Here is a 27617-nt window from a genome sequence, read left to right as displayed (position 1 = left end):
TTAATACCACTTTAATGGGACATTTCAGCAGTAGTCAGCAACCTTAATGGTTTGGCATTTTATTAATTATAATTTTTATTCCTAAGGTCTCCAAGATCTCCAATATATCTTAACCTTTGTGTTAAGTATGCCACACAAATTTGTATGGTACTCTGCGACCTAGAGAGATTTTAATGGCATCTACATAGTGTTCATTAATCAAATATTCCTGAATTACTTTTGAGCTCTAGAGTATACTAGGTATAAGTGGTCTAACTTTCTGTACTGTTTGTAGCACATCTAGCTTTCACAATCAGCTCCCTTTCTCTTTACATATTTATTTTAATCCCCCAAATACAGGAGGAATTGTTTCATTTTTCCCCAGTCTGATTAAATCCTGTTTTAAAAACTGTTTCTGGGATTGTATTCTGTAGATTTGTGTCATGTTAAACAGTGATGGCTTTTAAATAGTTTATCAACCTTTGGAGTTTACTTCAGAATGGATTTTATAGCAAGTAAGCAAACAAAGGAGGGTAATGGAACAAGCTAATTCCAGCTACATAGCGCTCTTTTACTAATCAAATGCAAGTGTAGACATTCTAATGATAGACAAATTATTTTCCATTACAAATTTATTTTTTCCCATGGATTCTCAGATTTAGAATTTTGAAAATGTAAAATGTCCCTTAAAAAAAAAAGAAACAACTCCAGAGATTCTCAAAACACAAATAACATTCATTGACCTGATTAGCAATATGTTTGTGCTACATTTTGTAACTTTTCCTGAAAAGCACACCTTGTCAGACAGATCTAGAGAAGAATAGAGCATGGTTGAGGAAAATGTTTTAGAAGTGGAATTATTCTGCAGTGCAGGAAATTGCATGTGGATGTATAATTTCTGCTGGTATATCATATTGCATCTCTATTATACTCTCATCTGTTTATGCATTCAGAGTTAATGTTGCTTACCTTTCACATGCATTTTGATTCCAGGTTGCATATAGGGATCTTCATTTATGTCCATATTTATCAAATCAAGTTTCTTTTAAGGATCTGAGTGTAAAAAGTGTTCAGAAATCTTTTTTTATTCATTTGTATTCTTCGTATTGCTATGACAATGTGAGTAAATTTGCAAAATAATCTTGTAGTTGAACATAGAATGCCTATCTCAGTAACTCATCTTTACTCTTAATCATATGACAATTGTTCCCTTATCTTTTCTGCCCTCTTTGTCAGGTATTACTGCACCAATTTAAGTGCACCACACTTTGCATGAAATAATATCCAAAGGTCATCATTTTAAGGGAGTATACTTTTCATAGAGACAGATTTATAGATAACCAAATTACTGGCATAAGGTAGAAAAGCAAACCATTATAGTTAAATTTTGTGCAATATTAAAACAATTTAAGCAGAAAACTTTAGATGCTCTTTGTGACTTTCTCTTTATGGGAACACATACTTTCTTAATTCAAACTAAGTTTGCTTAATTGATATTTTAAATGCAAGTACAATAACTTACCTTTTTTCGCCTGTACTATATCCTTCTGTAGGAAATTACTATTGCATGACTGAAGTGAGGCAAAACTCAATTAAGCTAGTTTTTCAGAAGTGTTAATAGCATTGCATTCTTTTTCTTCCTCTACCATTGTGTTATTGAATCATTACTATATTTATTCAAAGCTGGTAAGTACAGTTGTTTTAGACAGTGAATGATATCTAATGGATAAAGTGATAAAAATGTGTCAAGTTACAGTGCATTTTGTTGGATAAAATCAGATACAGGTATCCCTCAACTTACAACAGTTCATTTAATGACCATTTGAAGTTACAATAGCACTAAGAAAAGTGATTTATAACCATATTTCACATGAGCGTTGCAGCATTCTCATGGTTACATGGTCAAAATTCGAATGCAATTGACTCATATTTATGATGGTTGCAGTGTCCCAGGGTCATGTGGTCACCTTTTGCCACCTTCTGACAAGCAAAGTCAATGGAGAGCAGATCCCTTAACAGCCATGTTACTAACCTAATAATTGCAGTGATTCACTTAACAATTGTAGCAAGAAAGGTCGTAAAATGGGGAAAAGTTCACTTAACAAATGTCTCAGCAAGAGAAATTTTGGGCTCAGTTGTGGTCGTAAGTCGAGAACTACCTGTATTGTGTCGTGAAATGGCTTAAGATCAATAGTGCAACATTTTCAGTTATAAATATTTGTTTTAGACAAATGTTTGCTTGTCATATCTGCTAAAGAGAACTTGGATTTCAGGGATAGTCAATTATCCTTTGAAGAAAGTCATAACACCTTATGATTTTATGGGAGCAGAAGTGAAATACTTACAAAAGAAACTAATGTTAAACCTCTTGACTTTAGACAAATATAATAAAATAACACATTTCCTTTGTTCTAAGTAGTTTGTGGAAAACAGATCCATTCCAGTTCAAAAATAGTCTAAAAATGGTCCTGGTTACTGTAGGAAATTTGTTACTTAATGAATTACTTGCCTCAGGGATTTGATTGATATTTCTTTCTTTATTGGCAACATTTAATACTACCAGTAATGTAATTGCCTGACCAGTGGGCCAGATTGGAGACACAGTGGTTCTTATCCTATCAAAGTGGTCAATATTAGAAGTTTATATTCAATTTCTTTTCACATGTAGATAGTCCTGGCAATTGGGACCAAAATTTCCTCCACTAAGCAATATGATTGGAAAGGATGATGGCTCATGGCTGCATTGCTTAGTGCAGGGGTCTTCAAACTTGGCCCTTTTATGACTTGTGGACTTCAACTCCCAAAATTCCTCAGCCAGCATGCCTGGCTGAGGAATTCTGGGAATTGAAGTCCACAAGTCATAAAACGGCCAAGATTGAAGACCCCTGGCTTAGTGTTTGCAATTCTGAAGTCCTAGTTGTTGAACTCTTAACTGGTTCACTCAAGACCAAGTTAGACAAAGAAATGGGTTGGTAAACCATAGTATTTAAGGTATAGTTCAATCTCTTCTGTTCAGGATAAAAAACTAGATACTGGACTCTAGATATAAGAACACTGACGGTACTTACAATTACTTTCATACAAAATTTAAGATAATTTCATGTCTATATTTCTTAAGAAATTTGGGAACTCAACGCACTGGTCACTTTCAGATCAAGCTCCTCCTATGCACTTTATGTTGGATGGCCTTTGAATTGTTCAGAAGTTGCAACTAGTACAGTATTGCACACAAGAACAACACTGTGTAAAATAAATGAGTAACAGCAGTTTGATTTTTATAATGAAATTTTGGTAATAAGCATTGGTTTAATGTTACTAGCTGTTGTGACTCAGGGCCAGCCTGTGGGTCCGGCAGCCGGCTCAGATGTCTCGGATGACTCAGATGAGGGGGAGGAGGAGGGTGTGGAAGACGAACTGGCTGATGATGGCTTGGAGGCTTCGCAGAGCCCTCAGCCGGGGCCCTCTTCTCAGCTGCGTGAGCCCGATAGTGCGGAGGATGATGACCCACAGCTGGCCCTGTTCAAGGACGCCCGACGCAGGAGGCAGTCGAGCAGGAACAAACAGAGAAAGGCTGTGGGACTCCTCGGGAGGAGGCACAGGGAGGCCACGCCCTGAACTCTAAATAAAAGGAGTGTTTGGGGAAGGGCTGGTTGCTGAAAGCAACCCTTCCGTTTGAGGATTCAAGTTCCAGTGTTTTTGTTTCTTGTTCTGTTGTTTTGCTTGTGAATTAAACTTGGCAGACGCTTATCAGCCTCAGACGCTCTCCAGTCTCTACTGTTTGAACAGGGGTTTGCCTTATTGCAAGGCCGGTAGCAGGCTGGTTCAGAACACTAGCCTTTTAACTAAGTTTGCCATATCTAAGGTACAAAAATCTGGATAACCTCTAAATGGCAGTAAAGAGCTTCACTGCAGTAATTGTACAGATTTGTGCAGCTCAGATGTGATGTTGTTGTTAGCTACGAAGTCGTGTCCGACCCATCGCGACCCCGTGGACAATGTTCCTCCAGGCCTTCCTGTCCTCTACCATCTTCTGGAGTCCATTTAAGCTCACACCTACAGCTTCAGTGACTCCATCCAGCCACCTCATTCTCTGTCGTCCCGTTCTTCTCTTGCCCTCAATCTTTCCCAGCATTAGGCTCTTCTCCAGTGAGTCCTTCCTTCTCATTAGGTGGCCGAAGTATTTGAGCTTCAACTTCATGATCTGGCCTTCTAAAGAGCAGTCGGGGTTGATATCCTCTAGGACTGACCGGTTTGATCGCCTTGCAGTCCAAGGGACTCACAGGAGTCTTCTCCAGCACCACAGTTCAAAGGCCTCAATTCTTTGGCGCTCAGATGTGATAGTTCTATCCAAACAACCTTTCAGTTTAACTCTGCCTTCCACTGAGCCTGTAATTTTCTCCTGTGGTAAAGACACTTTGTTATTCCTTATGCTTTCTACTAGAGTTGTCTTTTGTCTGACTATACATGTATTTATATACAGTACTGCTTCATGAAGATGTTGTTCAGATAAGCAACTGAAAATAGTTTTGAGAAATCCTACAATATTATTTGACTGTACTGTTGAATTATTATAGGTTATTTTTAGTAATATGGTACAAAGTATTGAATATGCTGCTTTTCTATGCAGAAACTGCCAGGTACTGAAAGTTTTAAATTTTGGATGTATAAAGCTGGACTGTGAACGTTAGGAGTGGTGGTCGTTGTGATTAATTCTGTGGTGACTAATTACAGGAATGGGATGGGAGGGGGGATTCATACTATTGTCTTCTTGTTGCATTAACTGATAAGACAAATTGTCAAGTAGCAGTATGAAACCAGTGAATAAAATGACTTTTTGGTTACAACTGTAGTAGTATTGATGTGTAGCATGGGGTGTGCCATTATAACACACATTATAACACATAGAGAAGTGTTAATTATTATATAGACCAAGCTTATTTTGTGATGACAATGCTATAAAAATGGTATTTAAGACAACTTTTTCTTATGGACTTCTGAAAGCTATTATAAATTTCCTTTGTTAAGTTGAAGATAATGTAATTTACTGAATCTGAATTCAAAAACTGGTAATTGTCAAGGTTAGAAGCAAAAATATATCTTCAATATTGTTTAACATTAATTTAGACCAGTAAAAAATAAATTTGGAGATACAACATTTAAAGAGAATAAATGGTATCATTTATCAAATCAAGGTATCCTTCTGTATAACTGTAAAAAAAATAGTTATAGCAGAGATTAATCTTTTTACATGTGATGAAGAACTTAGTTGCCAGCTTTCTCTGAAGGTAAATAGTATCTATGACATATTCAAGAAAAATAAATATTAGAATATTTGAATTGACTTGGAGAAATGATATGACACACGGTGTAATTTCAAAGTGTAAAATGTTAATGGATGCTTTTTTTGCAAAAATGTAGTTACCATCATTTCCACAATTCTAGTGAGATCTAGCATTGTATTATCTGCACCGAACATAGTAAGGGAAGCTGGGTCCTGAAGCACTTTTTACTTCTATTATTGAAATAATGACTCTCTTGTTTGTTTATTTATTTAATAAATATATATATCCCCCCCTTTCCAGGCAATTTTTATGATTCCCACAAATCCCCCTCCAACATTCCGGAAGCCAGAGCTTTGGTCTGATGAATTCACTGACTTTGTGAAGAAATGTTTAGTGAAGAATCCTGAGCAAAGAGCTACTGCAACTCACCTTCTACAGGTCAGTACTGTATGCAGTTATTTTTTTAAAAGTAGCTATTAGCCTGGGAAAGTTTGCATGTGTGCTCAATAAGATGAAAACCTCCACGTTCACCCCCACTGAATTACTTTTTTTCTACTTAATAGCTGACAGAAAATTGTTCAGAGTTTCCCCATGAGTAATAGGGGTTCACTGTAATTAGTTTCTTGAACTGCTTGGTAAGCAAGTGGTTGATTGTTTCAGAAAAGCAGATCTGAGGAATCCTTTTGATTTGCCCGGAGTTCTCCACCTATATGGTATTCAAACATGTTGTTTTGAACATGTTACATTTACCGTAATGCTATCTCTGCAGTCAATATTACTGCAGTCAGTGGTCGGTGCTGTTTCCTGCTCCAAACAGTAATTTTTTGAACAATTTTCACTAGTCAGAACATTTGGATATGAATTATCCAACCCTTTTCATTCTCATTGTTTCTTCTTTTCATCCTTCCGTTTTGCCTTTCTTTTTAGTTTACATTTTTTATATTGCATAATAAACAGATATTTGTTCTTTGTGCTAATTTTTATTTGTATATTTTATCTAGTTATAATTCTTTTAAGACTTTGCTCTGTAATCTTTTTCTTTTGGGAAATCAAGAGAAATGATTTCAAAAGCCCCTCATTTTTTGGTGATTTTTTTTTTTTGGTCCACACTAGCCCTGGTAGCAATTATAATGTTACAAAAGAATGTAATTATTGTACAGAAATGTTATCTATATCAGAGTTCCCCAATCTTTCAGGGTTGGTGGCCTGGAGCGGTGAGGGAGTGGGGGAAAGAAGGGATGGTTTTGTGTGTGCGGGTGAATGCATGTGCATGAGCATGAACATCTATTGTGCGAGTAGGGCTGTGAGAGCCCGCAATGACGCTTGCGCAAGTGGGACCACGAATGCCTGCAATGCTTGCACAAATGGGGCCATGAACACCCAGGAGGATGCTCACACAAGTTGAACTGTAAACACCCTTGACTCTCACAGCAATGCTTGCATGAATGGGGCTGTGAATGCCCACAATGCTTGTGGCATTGATCGTGCAAGTGGGGCTGTGCGCGCGTGTGCACGCACATGTGCACAGGCCAGCCATTCACACAGCCCGGTGGCTAATAGCCCATAGCCCATAGCCCAGTAGTGGTATGTGGCCCACAGGCTGGGCACCTGTGATCTATATAACAGTTCTTTGTTATAATGGATGTGTGCATTAAGTGGAAAATCAACAAAAAAAGATTTCAGTCTCTGGACAGTACAGGAACAAAAAGAGCATTTTACTGTTGTTAAACTTGGGCAAATTCATTTTTTCTCTGATGTCATGACCCCTAATACACAGCAACATTTAATTTGGCAATCACAAAGTATTGACTATATAATATGAGCGAAAAAGACCACTTTCCATATTTTATATTCACAACTGTAAAGAAGCTTGCATCTCTGGAACTCGTGCACAGTCTTGTGGGAGGGTATCAGTGCTGTGTGCAGGAAATGAGTAATGATTTTTAGGGTAGGTATCCTGTGAAACTCCAGATGTTGCTGAGCTTCAGTTCTCAACATCCTTCACCACCAACTGTTCCTAGGGATATGCTCTAATAAGGGCCAAATTCACAGTACTGATAGAGAGGATGGACGTTTTTTAAAAAATAAATTTGTTTTTGTTGTATTTCAACTGCCCATCCGATGATTTTAATTTTGCTTCATTTATATTTCATCATTGCCAATAACTCAGTGACTTGTATTTTGTTAGAATACAGGTTTCTCATGCTATAGTGGCTGCTCTGCTTATGACTGCTAATTTGCATTGTCAGCTTGTTAAAATGAATTAAAATGATATAACTGAATGCATTATAAAGTTTATTTTTCTATGTCAGGCTATCTTCTATTTGTTTATTTACCACTTAATTCACATTTCCTTTGGACAATTATATCCTTAACTGTAAAGCAGTTGTGTTTTGTTGTAACATTCTTCTCATGGTTTGCTGTTTACCTAAACAAACAAAAAAGAAAATCCTATTTAGTTGTAAAGCAGTTAAACAGATCTTATGCTGTCTTATTCCAGATTTTAATTGCTGTCCAAAGGGAAATGCTCTCTCCTGCTGGTCTGTGAAGTTGATTGGCATGTTGTTCTAACATGTTACTTTATTTATATTGTGAATACAGATTGTCTGTAGGCTCCATGTTGTATAAATGTATGCGTTTATTTTCTAGCATCCTTTTATTAAAAATGCCAAGCAAGTCTCAATTCTGAGAGACCTGATTACTGAAGCTATGGAAATTAAGACCAAAAAGCATGAAGAACAACAGAGGGAACTGGAAGAAGAGGATGAAAACTCGGTGTGTGAAAATTTAATTAAGTTTTCAAATTACGTTTGGCTTGTTAAATTATCAACATATTTAAGTAATATAGTTCTGATTGAGAAGGATGCTGTCACATTTTTTTCTGAGTTTCCTTCCTCCTTGACAATCCCCAGTTCCAAAAGCAGTTTGTGACAAAAACGTTCTCTTGGTTTTTAAAATTGATATAATTTTGTTTGTGTGTGTAGAATTTAAGTAGCACATGAACAAAGATTTTCAGTTCCTTTTAAAAAAACATTGTTACCAATTTCTTAGCTGATCTCTGAATGTATGGGAGAATATATTCTATGGGAGCATCTGCTAAAGACAGTTGAATGAATGCAAAGATCCAAAGTGCCCTCTCTCTAAATAGGGCTATATTTTGCCACACGTCAAATTATAAAGTTCTGCTTCCATAGTATTCATCCATGTAGCTCAATAATGATTTGAAGCAGCATTCTAGGGGTTCACAGGAATCTTTCATGAAATACTTGGGGAGAAGGTTATATAGGTAGTTCTTAGGACCACAGTTGGGACCAGAATTTCTGTTGCTCAGTTGTTAAATGTGTCAAATCTGATTTTGCAACCTTTTTTTGCCACAGTTATTAAGTAAATTGCTGCAATTCTTAAATGAGTCATGCAGTCGTTAAGCAAATCTGGCTTCCTCTCATTGATTTTGCTTGTTGGAAGCTGGCTGAGAAGGGAGCAAATGGCGATCCCCTGATCCAGGATGCTGTAACCATCAAAAGTACAGGCTGCTTTCCTAGCACCCAAATTTTGATTGCAGAACTGTGGGGATGCTGAGTCACTTGTAAGTGTAAGGCCTGGTCGTAAGTCACTTTTCTCAGTGCTGTTGTAATTTTGAATGGTCTCTATATGAACGGTTGTAACTCCAAGATTTGAGTACATTAGGACTAGAATTTCTAGGAAAAATAATAATAAAAGTGTACAAACTTTTAGTGACTAATTAGATATTCTAATAATTCTGATATGGTTGATTTTGTGAACTTTCTTTCTTTCTTTCTTTCTTTCTTTCTTTCTTTCTTTCTTTCTTTTTTCTTCCTTCCTTCCTTCCTTCCTTTCTTTCTTTCTTTCTTTCTTCCTTCCTTCCTTCCTTCCTTCCTTCCTTCCTTCCTTCCTTCCTTCCTTCCTTCCTTTCTTTCTTTCTTTCTTTCTTTCTTTCTTTCTTTCTTTTTAAAAGACTATAGTGGTACATTTTTTAGGAACATGTTAGAAACAAAATAACATTGCCAGATACATCGGGTTGAATATATGTTAGATGTAATGGAATATATCAGCAATATATTTTACAATAAGATGCTGATTTAGCAAGATATGACTCAAAATATTTGCATTAGAAAATTAGTTTAATTTTGCTATCTGCCTACAGAGTACTAACAATCTTCCTTTCTACCTGATGAAGATTTCTCAATAATAGGAAAAGCAGCATAATTATCAAAGGTGAAAGGTGTGGCATTATGTTGGCCTGCAGCATTGATAAAATAAAAATTCTTATTCTAATCTCTCTTACTAGACATGCGACAAGAAGCTGTAACTTTTACAAACTGGTTAGAAAGTTATTAAAATTAGTTTTGATTTAAATACTTTTAAAGACACGCATATAACAAAAAGACCCCTAAATTAATGTTATTTTTCAACTTGTAAATAAACGTAGAATAGGTTTCCTTACTGTTCCTTGGACTTCATAAAAACACAGCACCCCTGTTACTAATTAAAACAGGCTTTTGTGTGTGCCTCAAAGGAGATGCTCTTGATTTAAGGAGTGGATTAATTAAAAATGATTCTTAAAGTCTAAGAGTCTAAGTGACTCTTAAAGACTCTGAAATATGGTGCAGGATCTGATTTCTTGAGCGACTGCCTATCTCCTATAGCAGCGGTAGGCAACCTAGGCTCTTTTATGACTCGTGGTCTTCAACTCCCAGAATTTCTGAGCCAGCCATGCTGAGGGGAAAGGGAGAGGTTTCCAAGCTGAGCCATGCTGGCTCAGGAATTCTGGGAGTTGAAGTCCACGAGTCATAAAAGAGCCAAGGTTGCCTACCCCTGTCCTATAGTATCTGTCTGTCCAATTCAATCTGACAGGGTTGATGTGTTCTGAATTCTTTCAACTAAGCAGTGTCATCTATTGGGATCCTGATATCATGCTCTCCTTTGTTGTGGTGGCTGTTGTCTGGAATTAAGTTCCCTCTGAAGTCCAAATGGTCCCCACCCTGTTGGTATTTCAAAAGGGCGTGAAGATTTGGCTTTTTGCCCAGGTCTTTGGTGAGGATAAGTGAAGTCTCCTAGGTTGTTTTCTTTGGTATTCTCCCATCTCTGTCTTTCCCATGTTTCTTGTTTTTATTGTCTTTTAAAAATATTTTAAGTCATTTATAATTGCTCAGGGTTGCTGGATGTCAGGTGACATATACAGTTTAGGATATTTAATTTACTTTATTTACATAAGCAATTAGAATTTTTGAAGTGTAGATGTTTATTAAAGTAAAATGGCTATAATAATTAAAAATGATCGTTTTGAAAGCTTGAATAAGATACTTGTAGTGTTTGAATCTCTCATAATCAAGTACCAGTTTCTTTCCATTTAAAGCTGAGCTGGATACAATCCAAAAAAACTTACAGCTTAGTTAGGCATGTTACCGAAATAATTGATCTGATGAGGATATGTTCTGGCAAATTGATATATTTTAATAGGAGCTGTAGTAATTTTATAGATTTTTTTAAAAAAAAATTATACAAAAACTGCAAGCTGCATAACCAACAGAAGGTCTCCATGAATGTTAAATGTTAGAGTAAGCATTATTACACATATTACTAAACATCTCTTATGCATTTTTGAAGTATGATGAAAATTTGATTCTGATGTTGGACAGCTGTATTATGGAAATATAAAGGAATTTGTTGCCTGGCAGCCTTCAAAAACATGTCAAAATATTTATTTCTATGGATCATTTGACTAATAATAATCAAAATTTACTGGATCATATAAATTATGTTTATGTAAATTATCAGAGTATTACTTAAAACACTTCAAGTTAATAAATTTCAGGTTATACATTTTTATAATATTTGACAAAAAAAAAATACAGTGATCTTTTCTGTGTAGTATACTTTCTGCCATGTGATTGATTTCTTCAACTTTATGTCCCTAAATAGCAGACACTATTAAAAGCAACATCAACAACTGAGGGAGTTAAAAAAGAGAACTTTAAAAAATTAAGTTTCTCCTCTGGGACAATAGAAATGCATCTAACATGTAAAGTAGCTGATTGATACATGGTCCTTAGTGTAGTTTTATTGGAATCATTAGAAATAATGTATGTATTACTCAAATAATCAATAATTGGATTCTTTTAGAGTCTGCTGATTTAGTTCTTCTGCATTATGCAGACTTGTATATATATTCATATAGCTACTAAGGAAGTTCATTGAAATGCTGCAGTAACTATGTTTGCATTATTTTTTAATGACAGTGATTTGTGTTGAACAAGGTTTTGTTCTTGTACAAGTTTCAAAAGTTGAACATTGTAATCTACTCAACTGTCTTTGCTGCCCTCTAGTGCACATTTTCTCTTTCATAATTGCAAGGATACAAAGAAATAGTTAAATTTCTCTGAGTTGTTCAGAAAAGGCTTGCTCTGTTCTAATAAAATGTATCTAGTAGAAATGGTACCTTAGAAGGTAAATTGCATTTAATAGTGTAACTTTAAAACTAAAAAAAATTCAAATAAATTAAGAGAAAAATATCATTGATAAAATTAAGAATTAAATTTCAGCAACAAAATTTATTCAATTTCTATAGCTGTCCATCTCAAACAAGTGACTGGGCAGTGAACAATCATAAAACAATTAAAAACAGTTAAAACATAGTATAAAATTAAATATATATGGTAGCTGAGAAAATGTATCATCATAGATGTCAACATAGCCAGGAAACAAGGCCTTTCATACTTTTGGAGCCTCAGGCCTTCAAGCCCTTACAAAAAAAGGGTTGGGGTCATCCTGAATTTTTTATTTTATTTTAATCCCATTTATATCCCGCCCTTCTCCGAAGACTCAGGGCCGCTTACAAGCTTAGCAGTAGCCTTCATTCTATGTATATGCCTGCTTATTAGGGCTTTTGGGCCCCCCAAGTGGCATTATTACAAAGTCAGCTTATTGCCCCCAACAATCTGGGTCCTCATTTTACCTACCTCGGAAGGATGGAAGGCTGAGGCAACCTTGAGCCTGGTGGGACGCGAACCTGCACTAATTGCAGGCAGCTGGTGTTACTTAAGGAGGCATTAGCCCACTGCTCCACCAAGGCTCCTTTTCCAGGGGTGGTGGATAGGGCAGAGAAGGCACATTTCCTAGTCCCTGTCAGGTGACATTCCTTGGCATGCCCAATCTACTGGACCAAAATAAACGGGGAGAAACCTCTTAAAACTGAACAAAGGTAAAGCCAATTTCGTTTCAAAGAGAAAGTTTCTTAATCCAGCTAATTCCACAGGATAATTTCTGTACAAAACTGATTTTCCCCTGGTGCTAGCTATGTAGCAGAGTTTATGTAGCTGTAGCTAAACACTTTTTAAAGTTTAATAAGAAAGACTGTTTAACCCTGCCTGTTTAACTTATATGCAGAGCACATCATGAGAAAGGCAGGGCTAGATGAATCAAAAGTTGGAATTAAGATTGCTGGAAGAAATATCAACAACCTAAGATATGCAGATGATACCACTCTAATGGCAGAAAGTGAAGAAGAACTAAAGAGCCTCTTGTTACGAGTGAAGAAGGAGAGTGCAAAAGTTGGGTTGAAACTAAACATTAAGAAAACCAAGATCATGGCATCCGGCCCTCTCAATTTGTGGCAAATAGATGGGGAAGAAATGGAGGTAGTCACAGATTTTATTTTCCTGGCCTCCAAGATCACCGCAGACGGGGACTGCAGCCAAGAAATTAAAAGACGCTTGCTCCTGGGGAAGAAAGCCATGGAAAATCTAGACAGCACACTAAAAAGCAGAGGCATCACCCTTGCCAACAAAAGTGCATATAGTCAAGGCTATGGTCTTCCCAGTTGCAATGTATGGCTGTGAAAGTTGGACCATAAGAAAGGCTGAGCGCCAAAGAATTGAAGCCTTTGAACTATGGTGCTGGAGAAGACTCCTGTGAGTCCCTTGTACTGCAAGGTGATCAAACCAGTCAGTCCTAGAGGAGATCAACCCTGACTGCTGTTTAGAAGGCCAGATCCTGAAGTTGAAACTCAAAAACTTTGGCCACCTAACAAGGAGGAAGGACTCACTGGAGAAGAGCCTAATGCTGGGAAAGGTTGAGGGCAAGAGAAGAACGGGACGACAGAGAATGAGGTGGCTGGATGGAATCACTGAAGTAGTAGGCGTGAGCCTAAGTGGACTCCAGAAGATGGTAGAGGACAGGAAGGCCTGGAGGAACATTGTCCATGGGGTTGCGATGGGTTGAACACGGCTTTGCAACTAACAACAAAAGAAAGAAATAATGTTTTTATTTGCCCTTAGAAAGAAATTAGAAAAATAGTGAAAAATAGAGAATGCTTATTACCCTTTTTAAACTACTCTCAGTCTCTAAGCCCTCTTAAGGCACAGTTTTCTCATGAAGAACAGTACAGTTTTGCACATGGGAATTAGTAAAGACCCGGATCTTACTTTCTTGATGCAGCTAGTATGTTACAGATAGGCCTTGCTTATCAACTGCCTCATTTAGCAATCGTTCGAAGTTACGACAGTTAAACAGTTGTGACTAATTCTTGCATTGATGACTGTTGCAGTGTCTCACAATAATGTGATTTCCCCATTTCAATGCTTCAGAAATGATGCACATTTATAACTGGTGTGCAGCCATGTGTTTGTCATTTACGTCCTTCTCAACTGGCTTCTGGCAATCAGAATTAATGGAATACGCTGAAGCGCTGTTGCAAGTGATTCACTTAATGACTGGGAAGTGAGGTCATATGCACATTGCAGTCATGTCATATACATGTGCAGCAATAACATTGCTGGTCCCAGTTGTGGTCACTAAGTAAAGATTACCTGTAATGAAGATTGAGATGGTGGTTCTAACTGTTCTGCTGTCTGATTTTCCTGGAGCAGTGTTTGAACCATTAATGAGTGAACTATTACCAAAAAGAAGGAAATGGTTTTATATGTTTAGACCAGCCCTGGTATCAATTCAGCACACATAATTCATTTTTGCTTGGATTGAGATTTAGATTCTTACCTGGGTTTCTGCTGCTTTCTCTCAAATTGAAAGTAGTATTACATTGTCATCACCACCAAACTCTCTCTTTGGGACATGTGTGTAAAGCCACAATGCAAATACAAAGAGAGAGAGAGAGAGGGAGAGGGAGGGAGGGAGGGAGGGAGGGAGAGAGAGAGAGAGAGAGAGAGAGAGAGAGAGAGAGAGAGAGGGAGGGGGAGAGGTGTTTATCTTGCAGTACTGCTTTCATCAGACATTTCATATGATCTCACCGTGTATGCTGCTGCCTGGATACACTTCTTTCTTATGTCTAGAGTCTAGACAGTGATTGAGGTCTTCTAACTGGCTAAAAAAAGATACCATGTTTTCTGTAAACATTTCTTAAGAAAATCTGTAAAACTCCCCCCCCCCCAGTAGATGTTAAAAGTTGTAAAGAAGATACTAAACAATTGAGAAATTCTCTAGGTCAAGGGTGTGCCACTTCTGTTTGGTTGCCATTATGTACCTCTTGTTCTTTGAATGTCATGTTGGAGGCTGCACAGTAAGGAATACTGTATTTTTTAAAATGCAGTTTTGTGTCTATAAATAATAGAGGATTTAGCAAATGTATATGATAATAAAGATTATACAATAGTATATTGTTTGAGAAAATGATACATAGATTACGCTATCTGTTGTTTATCACTGAATGTATGTATAACATTGATAAGTTGCTAATTAGATTGCCATCTGCTATTTAAAAGTATCCACTATATTCTCATACATTCATAAAACAAAACTTTGTTTTACCGAGTAACCTATTGTTCCTCTGTTTGGATATTTTCATAACTCAGCAAAAAAACCCATAAAATTAGAGTTTGGCATGTTCTGAAAAGATTTATTAAATGCAATCCATTAAACCTCCTAAATATTAAATAGAATTTTTAGAATTAGTCATCATTTATGTATTGTCAAATAAACATGGTTGTACTTATGTGAGCACATTCTTCAGTAGATAGAATCCTCTTCCATTTACTCAGCAAAAGTTTAGAATTTAATCTACCACATATATGTGGTGAAGTTTGAGAAAAAAATAAGCTTTTGCAGTTAAATAACAATAATTCATTACAATTTTACCTCTAATTTAATTTAGAGGAACTTTAAGGAAGTGTATTAATGTTTTAAGATAATTTCTTGCAAACTAGTGGAGGCTTCTCATAATCTGATAATTCCAGTTTTATTAAAGCTTTTGTTTATGAAGGAAGTATTTTAGATTTTAAGTACTTTCTTCATTTCTTGTTGAAAATGGTAGAGTAGAAGTGTACCATTGAATCAAAATCCAATTAATTATATAAAATAAACATTTACGACAATAGTTTGACATATTTACATATGACATTTTATAAAATAATTAAAAGAAATAAAAAAATCTATTCTCTTTAGAAAATGTTTTATAGAGACAGGGTGACATGCAATATTATAGCAATGAATTTTGGAAATGATGATTAAGACTAGAAAAGAGAATGGACAGAAAATGTGGGTTAAAAACATTCATAAGAGAAATAGCAAACACAGAAAAATCATGACTTTTTATTCTAGGAAAAAATGAATTGAAGGCAGAAACTATTAGCAAAATACAGAAGAAATGTATAGGTATTTGGAATACTCAAGAAGATGTAAACCGTACCTTCTTGACTTCAAATAGCTGGAAGTCTCAAATGAAAATTTTGAAAATTTTTATTTTCTAGAAAATAAAATTAATGGAAATGATTTCTCAATTAACAGATTGTCAGTGTTCAAATTATATATGAATTCAAATTGATTTCACATTTGGAGTCAGTGGCTGACATTCAAAAAGAAATTAATTGTTCAGTTAATGCAACTTCAGAATTAGAATGTTAACATTACATGCAACTAACATATTATAAATAAACTACAAATCTTTTTCAGGGATGCTTCCATTCATTTGTCAGTGCAAATATTTTGTACAGATGCATTTCTGATCCAGAGTTTTAGATTATGTTAATTAAATAACTATAAATATGAATGAGGTAAAATGTTCTTGATACTCTTCAGTGTAAAAAATGAGGTGTTTCAGCTAATAAATATGCTTGTCTACAGATATAGACAGACATCACACCTATGTGTGTAAAATGAAATTTAAATGCTTTATAAGTGCATCATGCATAGAATTGTAGTTCTAGGTGTCTGTTTTAAAAGAAGTATCATTCGTTATGTGTTATTTGGTTTATCTTTTATTTAAAATGCAGTAATTTTATGACTCCCTCTAAGGCACTTGGATTATTTATTGGATTGTATCCAGTTGAAACTTTACATAGACAAATCTTCTGCTCATGTGAAGTAAAGCATTCAGTTTTTGCTGCTTTAGCTTGCTTATTATGACGTGCCCCAAACAGCACAATACTCTGTTCAAATATAGTTCCCAGTGCTTGGAAGCAACTCTTTGGAAGCAGTTAGTTGTGTTATATAGACAGAATTCTTTGAAATAAATATCTTCTCTTACATAGGTATGTTTACTGCCACCTCAAAGTTATCACTGGACATAATCTAATGTATGAAAATAAAAGCAGTATTTATATCTCATTAGGACAGGGAAAAAGAAGAAGGAAGAAGCAGGGCGTCAGATGGAAAACAGTGTTGAAGAAGAAAAAAAAATCCGTAAAAGACCAGTGTCATTCTATTTTTAAGCAGGATTTGTCTTACCCTCATAAATGATAATTTAAAATATTCTATGGGTATCATCTGACATAGTATTTCCTAAGATGATTCCTCCTTGCCTCCAAGAACTAAAGAATGTTTCTCATGATGGGATGCATGGCATTCATTAATATTTGATCCTTTCCTATTAGTTATTGAAACATGCAGGCCATTTTGTAAACTTGCTGATGTCAGACTAGGTTTTGGAAGCGTACTTGGTTGATCTCATTTGACCGCCAAAGCAAACTGAAGTCAGGAATTTTCTTTTTAGTTGACTCATCTAAAATTAGACACTTAGTTGAAAGGTTTTATACAAGCAGCTCTTCTACATTCTGATGTTTTTTTGTGGACAGTAGAATGTGCCCTTGTAAAAGCACTTAAGGCATGTTAGTCCTTAAATAGCTTAGATTTTGTGCATATCCTCTACATCTGACTTCAGAAAGAGAGTAGGATTTCCTAATAATGTTTTTGAATGCTTCTATTCCATATGGGTTTTATGATTCATGATCTGGATTATCATCAGTTGTCTGTTTTACATTCTTGGCACATTACTGCCACTGATTGGAAATGCTTTTGTATTCTTTGCTGGAATTAACTCTGTTCCACAGTCCTGAAGCATCTGCTTAGCAGATACTTTTCTACAAAGCATCAGCAGGTTTTCTTCTTGCCCCTTTTATCATGACTTTAACAAATGCTTTGTATACAAACGAGAGAAGTTGCCTTGCCAGTTGAGATGGATTTTTGAAAAAAAAAGTTTAAATTTACTGAGTACTTGTCCACTATAACCTTATGGCTATTCCATAGGGGGGGAAAAGAAAAGAAAAAAAAGAAAAAATGACTGTTGGAATAAGTCATTTTCATGGAGAAAGTTCCAGATTCAGTCCTTAATAGTGTTTGGTTCAAAGACTCTGAAGCAGTAGAGCTGGAAAATTTAGTTGCCCGAGGTCCTGGAATGCTAATAAATGGAATCATACTAATGACCCCATAATATGATTTAAAACAGATTTGTATATCAGTTTTCCATGTTTTTGAGTTTCTGCTATGGCTTTGTAGAAGTATATGCTTTAGTGCAGGGATGTCAAACTCAATTTCATTGAGGGCCGCATCAGCATTGCGGTTGCCCTCAGGGGGCCAGGTGGGTATGGCCTGGGTGGGTGTGGCCTACTGGGCGGGCGTGGCTAGAGTGCGTATGACCTACTGGGTGGGCATGGCCAGCTGTACATCGTTCGCATCAAGGGTGCCTATGGGAACCTGGGCAGGAGTGGGACAGATCTGAGGGTCTGTGGCAGAAGGAGGGTCTCTGGGCCAGGGCCAAGGCAGTGGGGGCCGTTCCCTCACTGTTTCCAGGATGGCTTCGTGGGCCACATGAAACCACTTTGCGGGCCGGATCCGGCCCCCGGGCCTTGTGTTTGACATGTCTGCTTTAGTGTTACTAAAGGATGTTTCCAAAGATACTTTGGATTAACTTGGTACAGTGAGCAATAAAATGAGCACAAACTGGACTGGACCCAGTCTTAGTCGTGTTGACCCATTAAAATAAATGAGAGAATAGTTTCATATTAGCAAGTATTAATTGATTCAGCTAGATCTTTAGGCATGACTAAAAATGGTTCAATCCAAAAATAAAATTCTTTTTTGGAGTGGAAAAAAATCAAGTTTTTGTTATCCTTATTATATGGTGCCAAACCTTTAAAACTCTTGGCAGCTTACAAAACTTTCTTTGTTACCTTCTGGGAGGAAGCTTCGTGGTATCCAAAGCAGAGCATCCAGATTCACTCACCGTTTTGTTCCATACAGTATTAACCTTGTGAACTCTAAAGCTTCCTCCTTCCGTTATGTATTCAAGATGGACAGTGATTAATATTTATATGTTACTTATATGTAAGGGTGTAGGTTTATACATATGTTGTATATAGTATGTTTAAATGTGTGTTATGTATGTGTACATTTTGAGAGCAAGCAACTAAATTTAAGTCTTAGGCATTTCAGTATGTTATATTCAGTGAGATTTGTTACTTTTATTTTTATTACTATTTAATGAAAAATAATAAAATAAAATATTACCTCTTCAGTTTTTAAGACTGCCTATTCATCAAGCAACTCTGCATAGCTTATAAGATTAAAAACATCAACATAAGAAAGAACATTCCTCCCCCCCCCAAATTTACAAGGAATAGAATCTTAAAACTATTTATTCCAGCATATTACATTGAAAGGTGGTGGAGGCTTGCAAAGTATCTTCATATGGACAATACATTCCTTCCCAAAGTATTTAGGGAGTGGTGGCCTGTAGAAAGACTTTGTGTGGCTGTTATGAGAAAAGGACACAGCTTGGGAAAATTCCTTGAACATCTGGTGCTGGCCCTTCTAGGGAATGTCTCTACTGCTTTTAGGTGTGTTTTCCTTGTAGCAATATGTTTTATAAAGTACTCTTTCAAATGCTTTGCAGTGCCCTGGTCCTCTCAAGGCTAGTGTTCTTATCATCAGCATGTTTTTGAAGGTAATTTCTTTTTTTTGTTTGCAGGATGAAGATGAGCTCGATTCCCACACCATGGTGAAGACTACATCTGATAGTGCCGGTACAATGAGGGCCACAAGTACAATGAGTGACAGTGCTCAGACCATGATTGAACATAACAGCACCATGCTGGAGTCGGATTTGGGGACGATGGTAATAAACAGTGATGATGATGATGATGATGATGAAGATGAAGATGGAACCATGAAAAGTACGTTTCATTTTTCTTTTGAAAAAGAAATGCTTTTTATTTCAGCCATGTAAGCAGTGAATACTCAATTTAATTCAATGAAATGTTAGAATTAAGACCAGTACATCTCGGCTAATATAGCTACTAACTGCATTTATGTGATTTGTACAAATTTAGATTAATCTGCATATTAAATTTTTAAATTTTTCCCAGGCAACTGCTTTCCAATGGTTTGTTCACTTGAGCTACCAAAACAAAACAAAACAATGAAATCCACCAATATGTGGATTTCTTCTGGAAGGCAGTTCAGGATCCCTGAATTTCCATCTTTGGAGTTGTAATTCCTTTGTATGCTTTATGTTGTGTTATGGAAATCTATGTTTTCAACTGTTAGTGTTTTATTCAAGCTGGTAATGCAACAATTTAGTGTAGAATAAATGGAAAAATGACAACGTGTGGTACAATTATAGAATGTTTTAAATTAAGGTCATTTTAAATGTATATATACAATGCGGTACATCATTCAGCTATTATCCCATTTGGGATAAGTTTAAGTTTATTGAATTTATATACCGCCCTTTTCCCGTAGGACTCAGGGCAGTTTACAAAGTATTTAAAAACATTAATACAATACAAAAGTTAAAAACAGTTAAAATAATTAAATTTAATCCCTGAAAAAATATAAAACCCCATTTAAAAACTCAGCCTAAATTTAACTACACATATAATCTTATAACCAAAAGTTATAATGGAATAGTAATAAGTATGTTTGAAAACACTCTTGAATAATATCTTTTAGTTGTTTGAGTTGATTTAATTGTCTGCAGGATTCTATTTTTTTTAAACATGCTTCTTGTCTTCAGTCTACCTTAATATATAGCATCTTATTCATTGGAAATTTCTGAATGGATTTGCTTAGATTAAAAGAAGATTAGAAGATTTTAGGTGCTGAATTAAGCAATAATTTCTTGTGACACATTTCATTCTTTTGATTAATGTGTGGAGGATTATTCTGCTGGGATTCAGGTAGAAATGGATGGCTTGATTCTCAAAAGTATAAATTGCAGCAGAATTATCCTATCTGATAGTTATCTTACCATATGTCTGATGAAGCACATGTGATAAAATTGCTCTTATATAAACTGTTAGAATAAACCCATTAAGTTTTATATACAATATTAAAATAAGATAAAGTTTAAAACCTAGCCTTTTCAAAACATGTGTTTTGTGAAATGCATAATGGTAGACGGCAACTAGACCCACAGCTCTATTAATTTTTCACAGTATGCTAGGGATTTTTATTTTCATCAAAAGATAACTTAGGTAGTCCTTGACTTAACAACGAAAAGTCACTAAGCCCATGCACAGTACCCTGATTTGTGCCATTCCCCACCCCAGTGTATTTCCCCAACCCACAAGCATCTCTTGCATGCCCCATGCACACTTCTCAATTTGTGCTGCCCTGTATGCCTCCTTTGACCAGTATGGCACCTCTGGTGCACCCACACATATTTTGCCCCTCCTACATGCCTTTCCCAACCATGCAGTACCTCTTGGTCATTCCCACTTACTCTTCCCAGCCCATGCCATCCTTCTGTGCACCACCCCTGAACTGCATGGCACTCAACTGGCCCAGCACTGCCCCAGCACTGCCCCATGCATTCTTTGTGCACCCCCAACCTACTCAACCCATGTAGCACCTCTTGTGCACCCCCATGTACCATTCTTGACCTGTACCCTCCACACAGTGTCGCACATTTCCCCACCCAACAGAGCCACTTGCCTTCTGGCTTTGGACTTCTTGCTGGCTTCCCTGCCAACTTTCTCCCTGTAAGCCTCCCACAAGCAAAGTAAATAGGAAGCCAGCAGAAATTTGAGTTTGAAATCACTCCTGTTCCAATTCCTTTTTTGCCCGCCTACTATAATTCTACCTTAATACATTTATTAAAAATTTGGTTTGTTTGCTTTACTGTAATTTTAGTTTGAAAGCAGGGATTCTTAATAGGTCTCTTGGTATTATTGTAATAAGAGCTGTAAATTTTTGATCTATTTCTTCCAAATGTAAGTCACTGAAAGTGACTATTGAGTTGGGAATTAATTCTGATAATATATTTTTCTCCAAAATTCAGCCAAAGTAGTAATGAGCCAATTCTGAAAATGATTGTGAGACTCCGAATGTCAGACATCAACCTTTAATGTGAAACTTAAACATTTTATGAACATTTAATTAAGGGATTTCATGCACTTCTGTTGTATAGTATTGTAATATTTTTTTAAAAAAGGTATTTCAAGAATTGTCATTATTTTCTCTTCATGTAGCAAATTTTTGTTTAGTCATCAGTAATAGCTTGAAAAATTGAGAAATAATATACACCTTTATAAAAATTAATTTAGAATTATTCATAAGTAAAAATTTCCTTGAGTTTTAACTTACTGTTAGTTCAACTAGGTGGTGTCACTTGCTGAATAGAAAGGAATTACATTTCAGTTTAACTTCAGTGCATAAATTGGTTATCAGTTGCTTGTAGTTCACTTATTTGTATAGTGCTTTAATTACAACATGATTTTGTGTGGTTCTGTTCTAATTGTCTTCTACCTGGTTGTATTGTCACTATAACATGTTATCTTAATTTCTAGTAAAAATGCATTGATACTTTTAAAATTAATTAATGATAACTTTCAGCCAGCACAATCACTTTGAGCTCTGGTTTCTCTTCATATTTTGACTTTTATTTTCAAAACAGGAAATGCTACATCACCACAGGCTCAGCGACCTTCCTTTATGGACTATTTTGATAAACAGGATTCCAAAAATAAGGCCCATGAAAACAGCAACCAGAATATACATGAATCTTATCACATATCAAAGAATGTTTTCCCTGATAACTGGAAAGTTCCCCAGGATGGTGACTTTGATTTTGTAAGTTCTTATGTACCATTTGCTTTCCTAATGTTGATGAATGTTATGTGGATATTGTTGATTTAATATTTCTGCAGAATACAAGTATATACTTTCATCTTTTTCTTTCTGGTTGGGAATTATGTGAATATGCTGTATATCTTCAGCACATATTACATTATGCACTGTGTTAAATATACAGTAATAGCATATATTCATATGGAATATTGCTTTCTGTAATAGGAGACTAAAATCTTCAAATAGAAGTAGCCTGGTCTTTCTCTTTGGTTTCCTGTGTCTAAACTGATAATCTCATACATTTGGGACTAAGTGTAATACTTTATTCCCATATTCTCTAAAATACAGTTCCTCTGTATGTGTATTTAGAATAATTTCTTCCTACACTGGAGAAAGCCTGTTTCAATCCAAAGATTTTAAACTTGGAATCAGGAAACAATTTTTGAATTACTATGAAACATTAGAAAGTCCTTGAAATTATTTCATGTGCAGAAAACAGAAGAAAGAGATATTTGGAGATCCCTTCATTGTAATTATCTTACTTTATCCCCTAATTATTGTAGGACTTCTGGAGAAGTATGGAAGTTGTATTGCAGAATAAATTATCATTTTTTAAAAAAGTTTCCATTCCTAAAAGCCTTTGCTGAGTTAAAGCTCTTTATAACGTTGAAAGACACAATTGAATACAGTCTTATTGTTTAACATGCAACTTTGAACTGGAAAATACAGTTGACAAATAATTAAAATTTACAGTACAATATTTCAACCAGACATTATAGTATTATTTCTCCTCCTTATATCCTAGCTGTTTCTTTCTTTCCCTCACTGAAGAAATTAATGTATCTAACCTCTCATTAGGAAGTTAGGATATTTGTGAATATTCAGTGTTGTCATTACTGTCAATGACTTTAGGTCTTTTGGATTGCCAGGGAGAAATAATAGACATATTTTTAAATAAGTATTTTATGTATATTGTCAATCTCGTATAAAAGTTCAAGCCATTCATAAGATTTCCACTTCACTGCAGAAAGGATAGTTGTTAATAAAACCATTACTTTATAAGGTTTTTTAAATTAGTGAGCATATTTTGAAAAACATTAGTAATTTTAGTTTGCTTTTTTTCCTTCAAAAGTACATGAATTTAGATTAATTTCCCAAATTAAAATACCTTAGATGCTGTGTACATCCTTAACGATGACCTAACATTTGCTGATGAATAGAGAACAGTGGAGCAAATATTTTATACTTCTTCAAAAATATATTTTTTAAAAATTGCTGATATACTTTTTATGCACTTTATAAAAAATACAGGTAAGAATTCTGCCCTTTCTCTTTTGTCAATTTCCCCCCTAATGAGATCTGATTAATATGTTTTTTATCAGTAAATACAATAAAAAAACATTTAATGGATATTTGAAAATAGAATATCAATTTAAATTTAAACTGGAAAAGTAGACTAATATTCAGGATCATTCTAAAATTATTAATTTGTATCAGTCCCATTATAAAGAGAGGGAGAAGATTGATTTTGTTTACCAGTAGTCACTACGGGTTCAGCAAAATGCAAGCAAAACAAAAGAAAACAACATCTATTAAAATTATGTCAGATATAATCAACTCTTATTTAAATTAAATACAGTTGTTTAAAGTAACTGTAAACTATGTTGAAAATCTTGCATGAACTTAATATTGTCAGAATATACACAAACTCAGGGCTTTTTTTGTCATAGAACACTCAGAACGGAGTTCCGGCACCTTTTTTGGATGGAACCTTGTAGGGCAGGCAAGGCGGGTTGTATGACATGTGTGAGCTCCAGCACCTTTTTCTTTTACAAAAAAAGCACTGCATAAACTTAAGTATTTAAGTCTCCTTCCTGCAGAGTATCAGGAATCCCTTCTGATCATAATGCTAACAAATTTGAATAGGTTTTTTTATTGAAAGCTATTTATTTTAACACTCAGCAAGTATAGCATTTTTTCCAGTTGAGATTTTCTAATAATGCAATTTCCCATGTTATATTGAACTATGTCAAAAATGATTGAATCTCTGAAAGATCTGATTGTTCAGGATAAGGCTTATTGCAATTTATATCTTCTAATCAAGCCATTGAATGAATCTTTCTCGTAAAAGTCATTTTGTCCATATACTTATGTAGAACTTAAAAGACTCTTGACAGAATGGAAGGAACCTAAAGAGCATTTTTAATAATGTGTACCTTGCTCTGAGATAGTAATATTTATTCCTTTCCGTTAGCACCATAAATAAGGCTTTATGTACAGTATTTAAATTATGCAGTTTGTCATAACTGCAATCAACAGGAGATTTTGCTTTGCAGATCTTTCCAGTTACCTAGTTCCTAATGTATACTAAAAGGTTTAGCTGTTTTAACATGGAAAAGGTAACATATGAGACTCTGAAATGCATTAGTAACCTTTATAAACAATAATTTAAGAGAGTATTGTCTGTCTTTTCATTGTACAGAGGCTAGAAAGAAAAAAAAAGTAGTAGCATCCATAGGGTGGGAATAGGAGTGAAAACGGTCCAAATAAGGATTATGGTAATATAGTTGAAGCTGTGCCTCTTTTATGTGTGTGGGTTCAGTAACACAAACATGTGCAAAGGAACAGAGCTTCAGTTATGCTACCACAGCAACCTTGGACTAAAAAGAAATGCATTCCAGGCAGTCCTTGACTTACAGCTGTTTGTTTAGCGACTGAAGTTACAACATCTTTGATGATGTTACCGAGTTTGGGTAATGAAACATCTGCCAGAAGCTCAGACAGCACTAAGGACAACCTTGACTTTTGATTGTTTTTCACACTTGATCATTGCAGCATCCCCATGGTCACATGATCAAAAATTGAGACACTTGGCAAGTGACTCATATTTATGATGGTTGCAGTGCCCTGGGGTCATGTGATCAACGTTTGCAAACTTCTGACAAGCAAAGTCAATGGGGAAGCCAGATTCACTTAACAACTGTGTTACTAATTTAACAGCAGCTGTGCTTCACTTAATAACTGTGACAAGAAAGGTCGTAGAGTGGGGCAAAACTCACTTAACTGTCTTGCTTAGCAACAGAAATTTTGGGCTCAGTTGTGATCATAAGTAAAAGACTAATATTTTTTTCTTACACAATTCTAAAGCTGAAGCAATCATGTTCTGTAAATTCAGTTTAGTATATGTTGTTTTATTTGAAGTTGGGTTTTGTGTATCTTTTAAAGCCTTGTATGTATCCTATGGACAATTTATTATTTGTATTTCTATTATTGTTTTGATAATAGATCCAAGATAGTTTTAAAACAGGCATTAGCTAGAAAAAGATGTAATAATGCAAGTTATTCTATTTGCATCATTGTTTTAATAATGGATCTAAGACATAAAACTTGCATAGCTAGAAGTGGTCTAATAGCTAATAAACTAGCTATTAAAAATTTCACCAGCACTAATGTAATTATTTTAACTGTATCTATGCAATGTGTTTCTTTTTTTTTTGTTAGGATAAGTAAAAAGCTAGAAAAGGTAAATGTATTTTACATTAGTGCCTGTGGGCATAAAATGTTTCTTTGCTAAACACTATATAGATATGATCTCATATTGTTTCAAATTAAATAATGAGCATGTAGATCACATATCATCATTTTACTGTTTAAACAGATATATTTTGGTGGATCATTTTTTTCTATTTTTGGTAGAAAGTCATCTGTTACAAGGAGTAGAATTTTGGAGTGACTTCCAAATACAGCAAACATATTAAAATACAATTACTATAAAATGATGACATTGTAAATAGGAAGTGCTTAATCTGTGCTAGATCTTTCCAGGATTATTTTAAATCTTGGAATTATTATGGCATCATCTGCTGCTGCCTCTATAGATTATTACTTTTATATAAGTGAGTTGATTACGTTTCTGATTAACATATTGATTGGGATTATCATTTTAGTTCAAAAATAATTTCAATCCCTGTTCTATAGGTATGCAGGAGGGAATGGCAGAAAAAATGTTTTCTGTGCTTTGTATTTATAAATTAGAAGCTATATATAGGTATTCTATCTTTTATTACTGCTCCCCTTCTTTCCAGATTTTCTTTGAAATAGTGTTGGTAGTGTACATCTCTTCTCCAAACAAGTGTAGGAAGAAGGTGATTGGCAAATAAAATTTGGCTGTTGCAGCATCATCACAGCAAGCAATAATAAAGAAAGCATCCAAGACTGTCACTATAATTATATCCTGAAATTACATGAATTATTTTATGGAGAATTAATGTCAAGGTCATGTGAAGTGTAGTACTGCTTTATACTGCTTTGGTAAAACCACACTTGGAATACTGCATCCAATTTTGGTCACCATGAAACAGAAAAGATGTTGAGATTCTAGAAAGGGTGCAGAGAAGAGAAACAAAGATGATTAGTGAGCTGGGGCTAAAACATATGATGAATGGTTTCAGGACCTGGGTATGTCTAGTCTAAAGAAGAGAAAAACTAGGAGTTACATGATAGCAGTCTTTCAATAGTTGAAGGGCTATTACAGAGAAGACGGGTCAACCTATGCACCTGAGGGCAGAACAAGAAGTAATGTATGGAAACTTACCAAGGAGAAATCCAATTTATACCTAAGGAGAAATTTCCTGACAGTTAGAACAATTAATCAGTGGAATGGCTTGCGTCCGGAAGTTGTGGGTGCCCCATCAGTGGGGGATTTTAAGAAGAGATTGGACTTCCATGTGTCTGGAATGGCATAGAGCAGGCATGTCAAACCTCTGACATCACGTGACGTCGCGTGACATATCAGGACTTTCCCCCAGTTGCCAGCAATGGGATGGGTGCGGTTTCGGCGTGATGCATCCAGCCCGCGGGCCGGCAGTTTGACATGCCTGGCATAGAGTCTCCTGCTTGAGCAGGCGATTGGACTGGAAAACCTTCAAGGTCCTTTCCAATTCTGTTTTTCTGTAATTTGTATAGCTTGTATACATCTCAGTCCGTTGTCTCTGGGCGGCAAACAATATCGCAGTTATCAAAACCAGAAAAACATGAAAA

At 35.5% G+C, this 27617-nt stretch overlaps 1 protein-coding gene across 3 annotated transcripts in view; it reads left to right on the top strand.

Annotated features, from left to right (window-relative positions):
* The window catches only part of STK3 (serine/threonine kinase 3), a 118284-nt gene that overhangs the window by 49499 nt on the left and 41168 nt on the right, over positions 1-27617 (top strand). For all 3 annotated transcript variants that reach the window (XM_081322734.1, XM_081322736.1, XM_081322735.1), the window contains exons 7-10: positions 5562-5699; positions 7911-8036; positions 19477-19681; positions 22405-22580. In XM_081322734.1, coding sequence (XP_081178860.1) covers positions 5562-5699; positions 7911-8036; positions 19477-19681; positions 22405-22580 — 645 coding nt within the window. The remainder of the gene's footprint in view (positions 1-5561; positions 5700-7910; positions 8037-19476; positions 19682-22404; positions 22581-27617) is intronic.

The sequence above is a fragment of the Vipera berus genome (genome assembly GCF_964194415.1).
Source record: "Vipera berus genome assembly, chromosome: 3".
Lineage (NCBI taxonomy): Eukaryota > Metazoa > Chordata > Lepidosauria > Squamata > Viperidae > Vipera > Vipera berus.
Note: the sequence above shows the minus strand (reverse complement) of the source record. Positions and strands in the feature narration are given on the sequence as shown.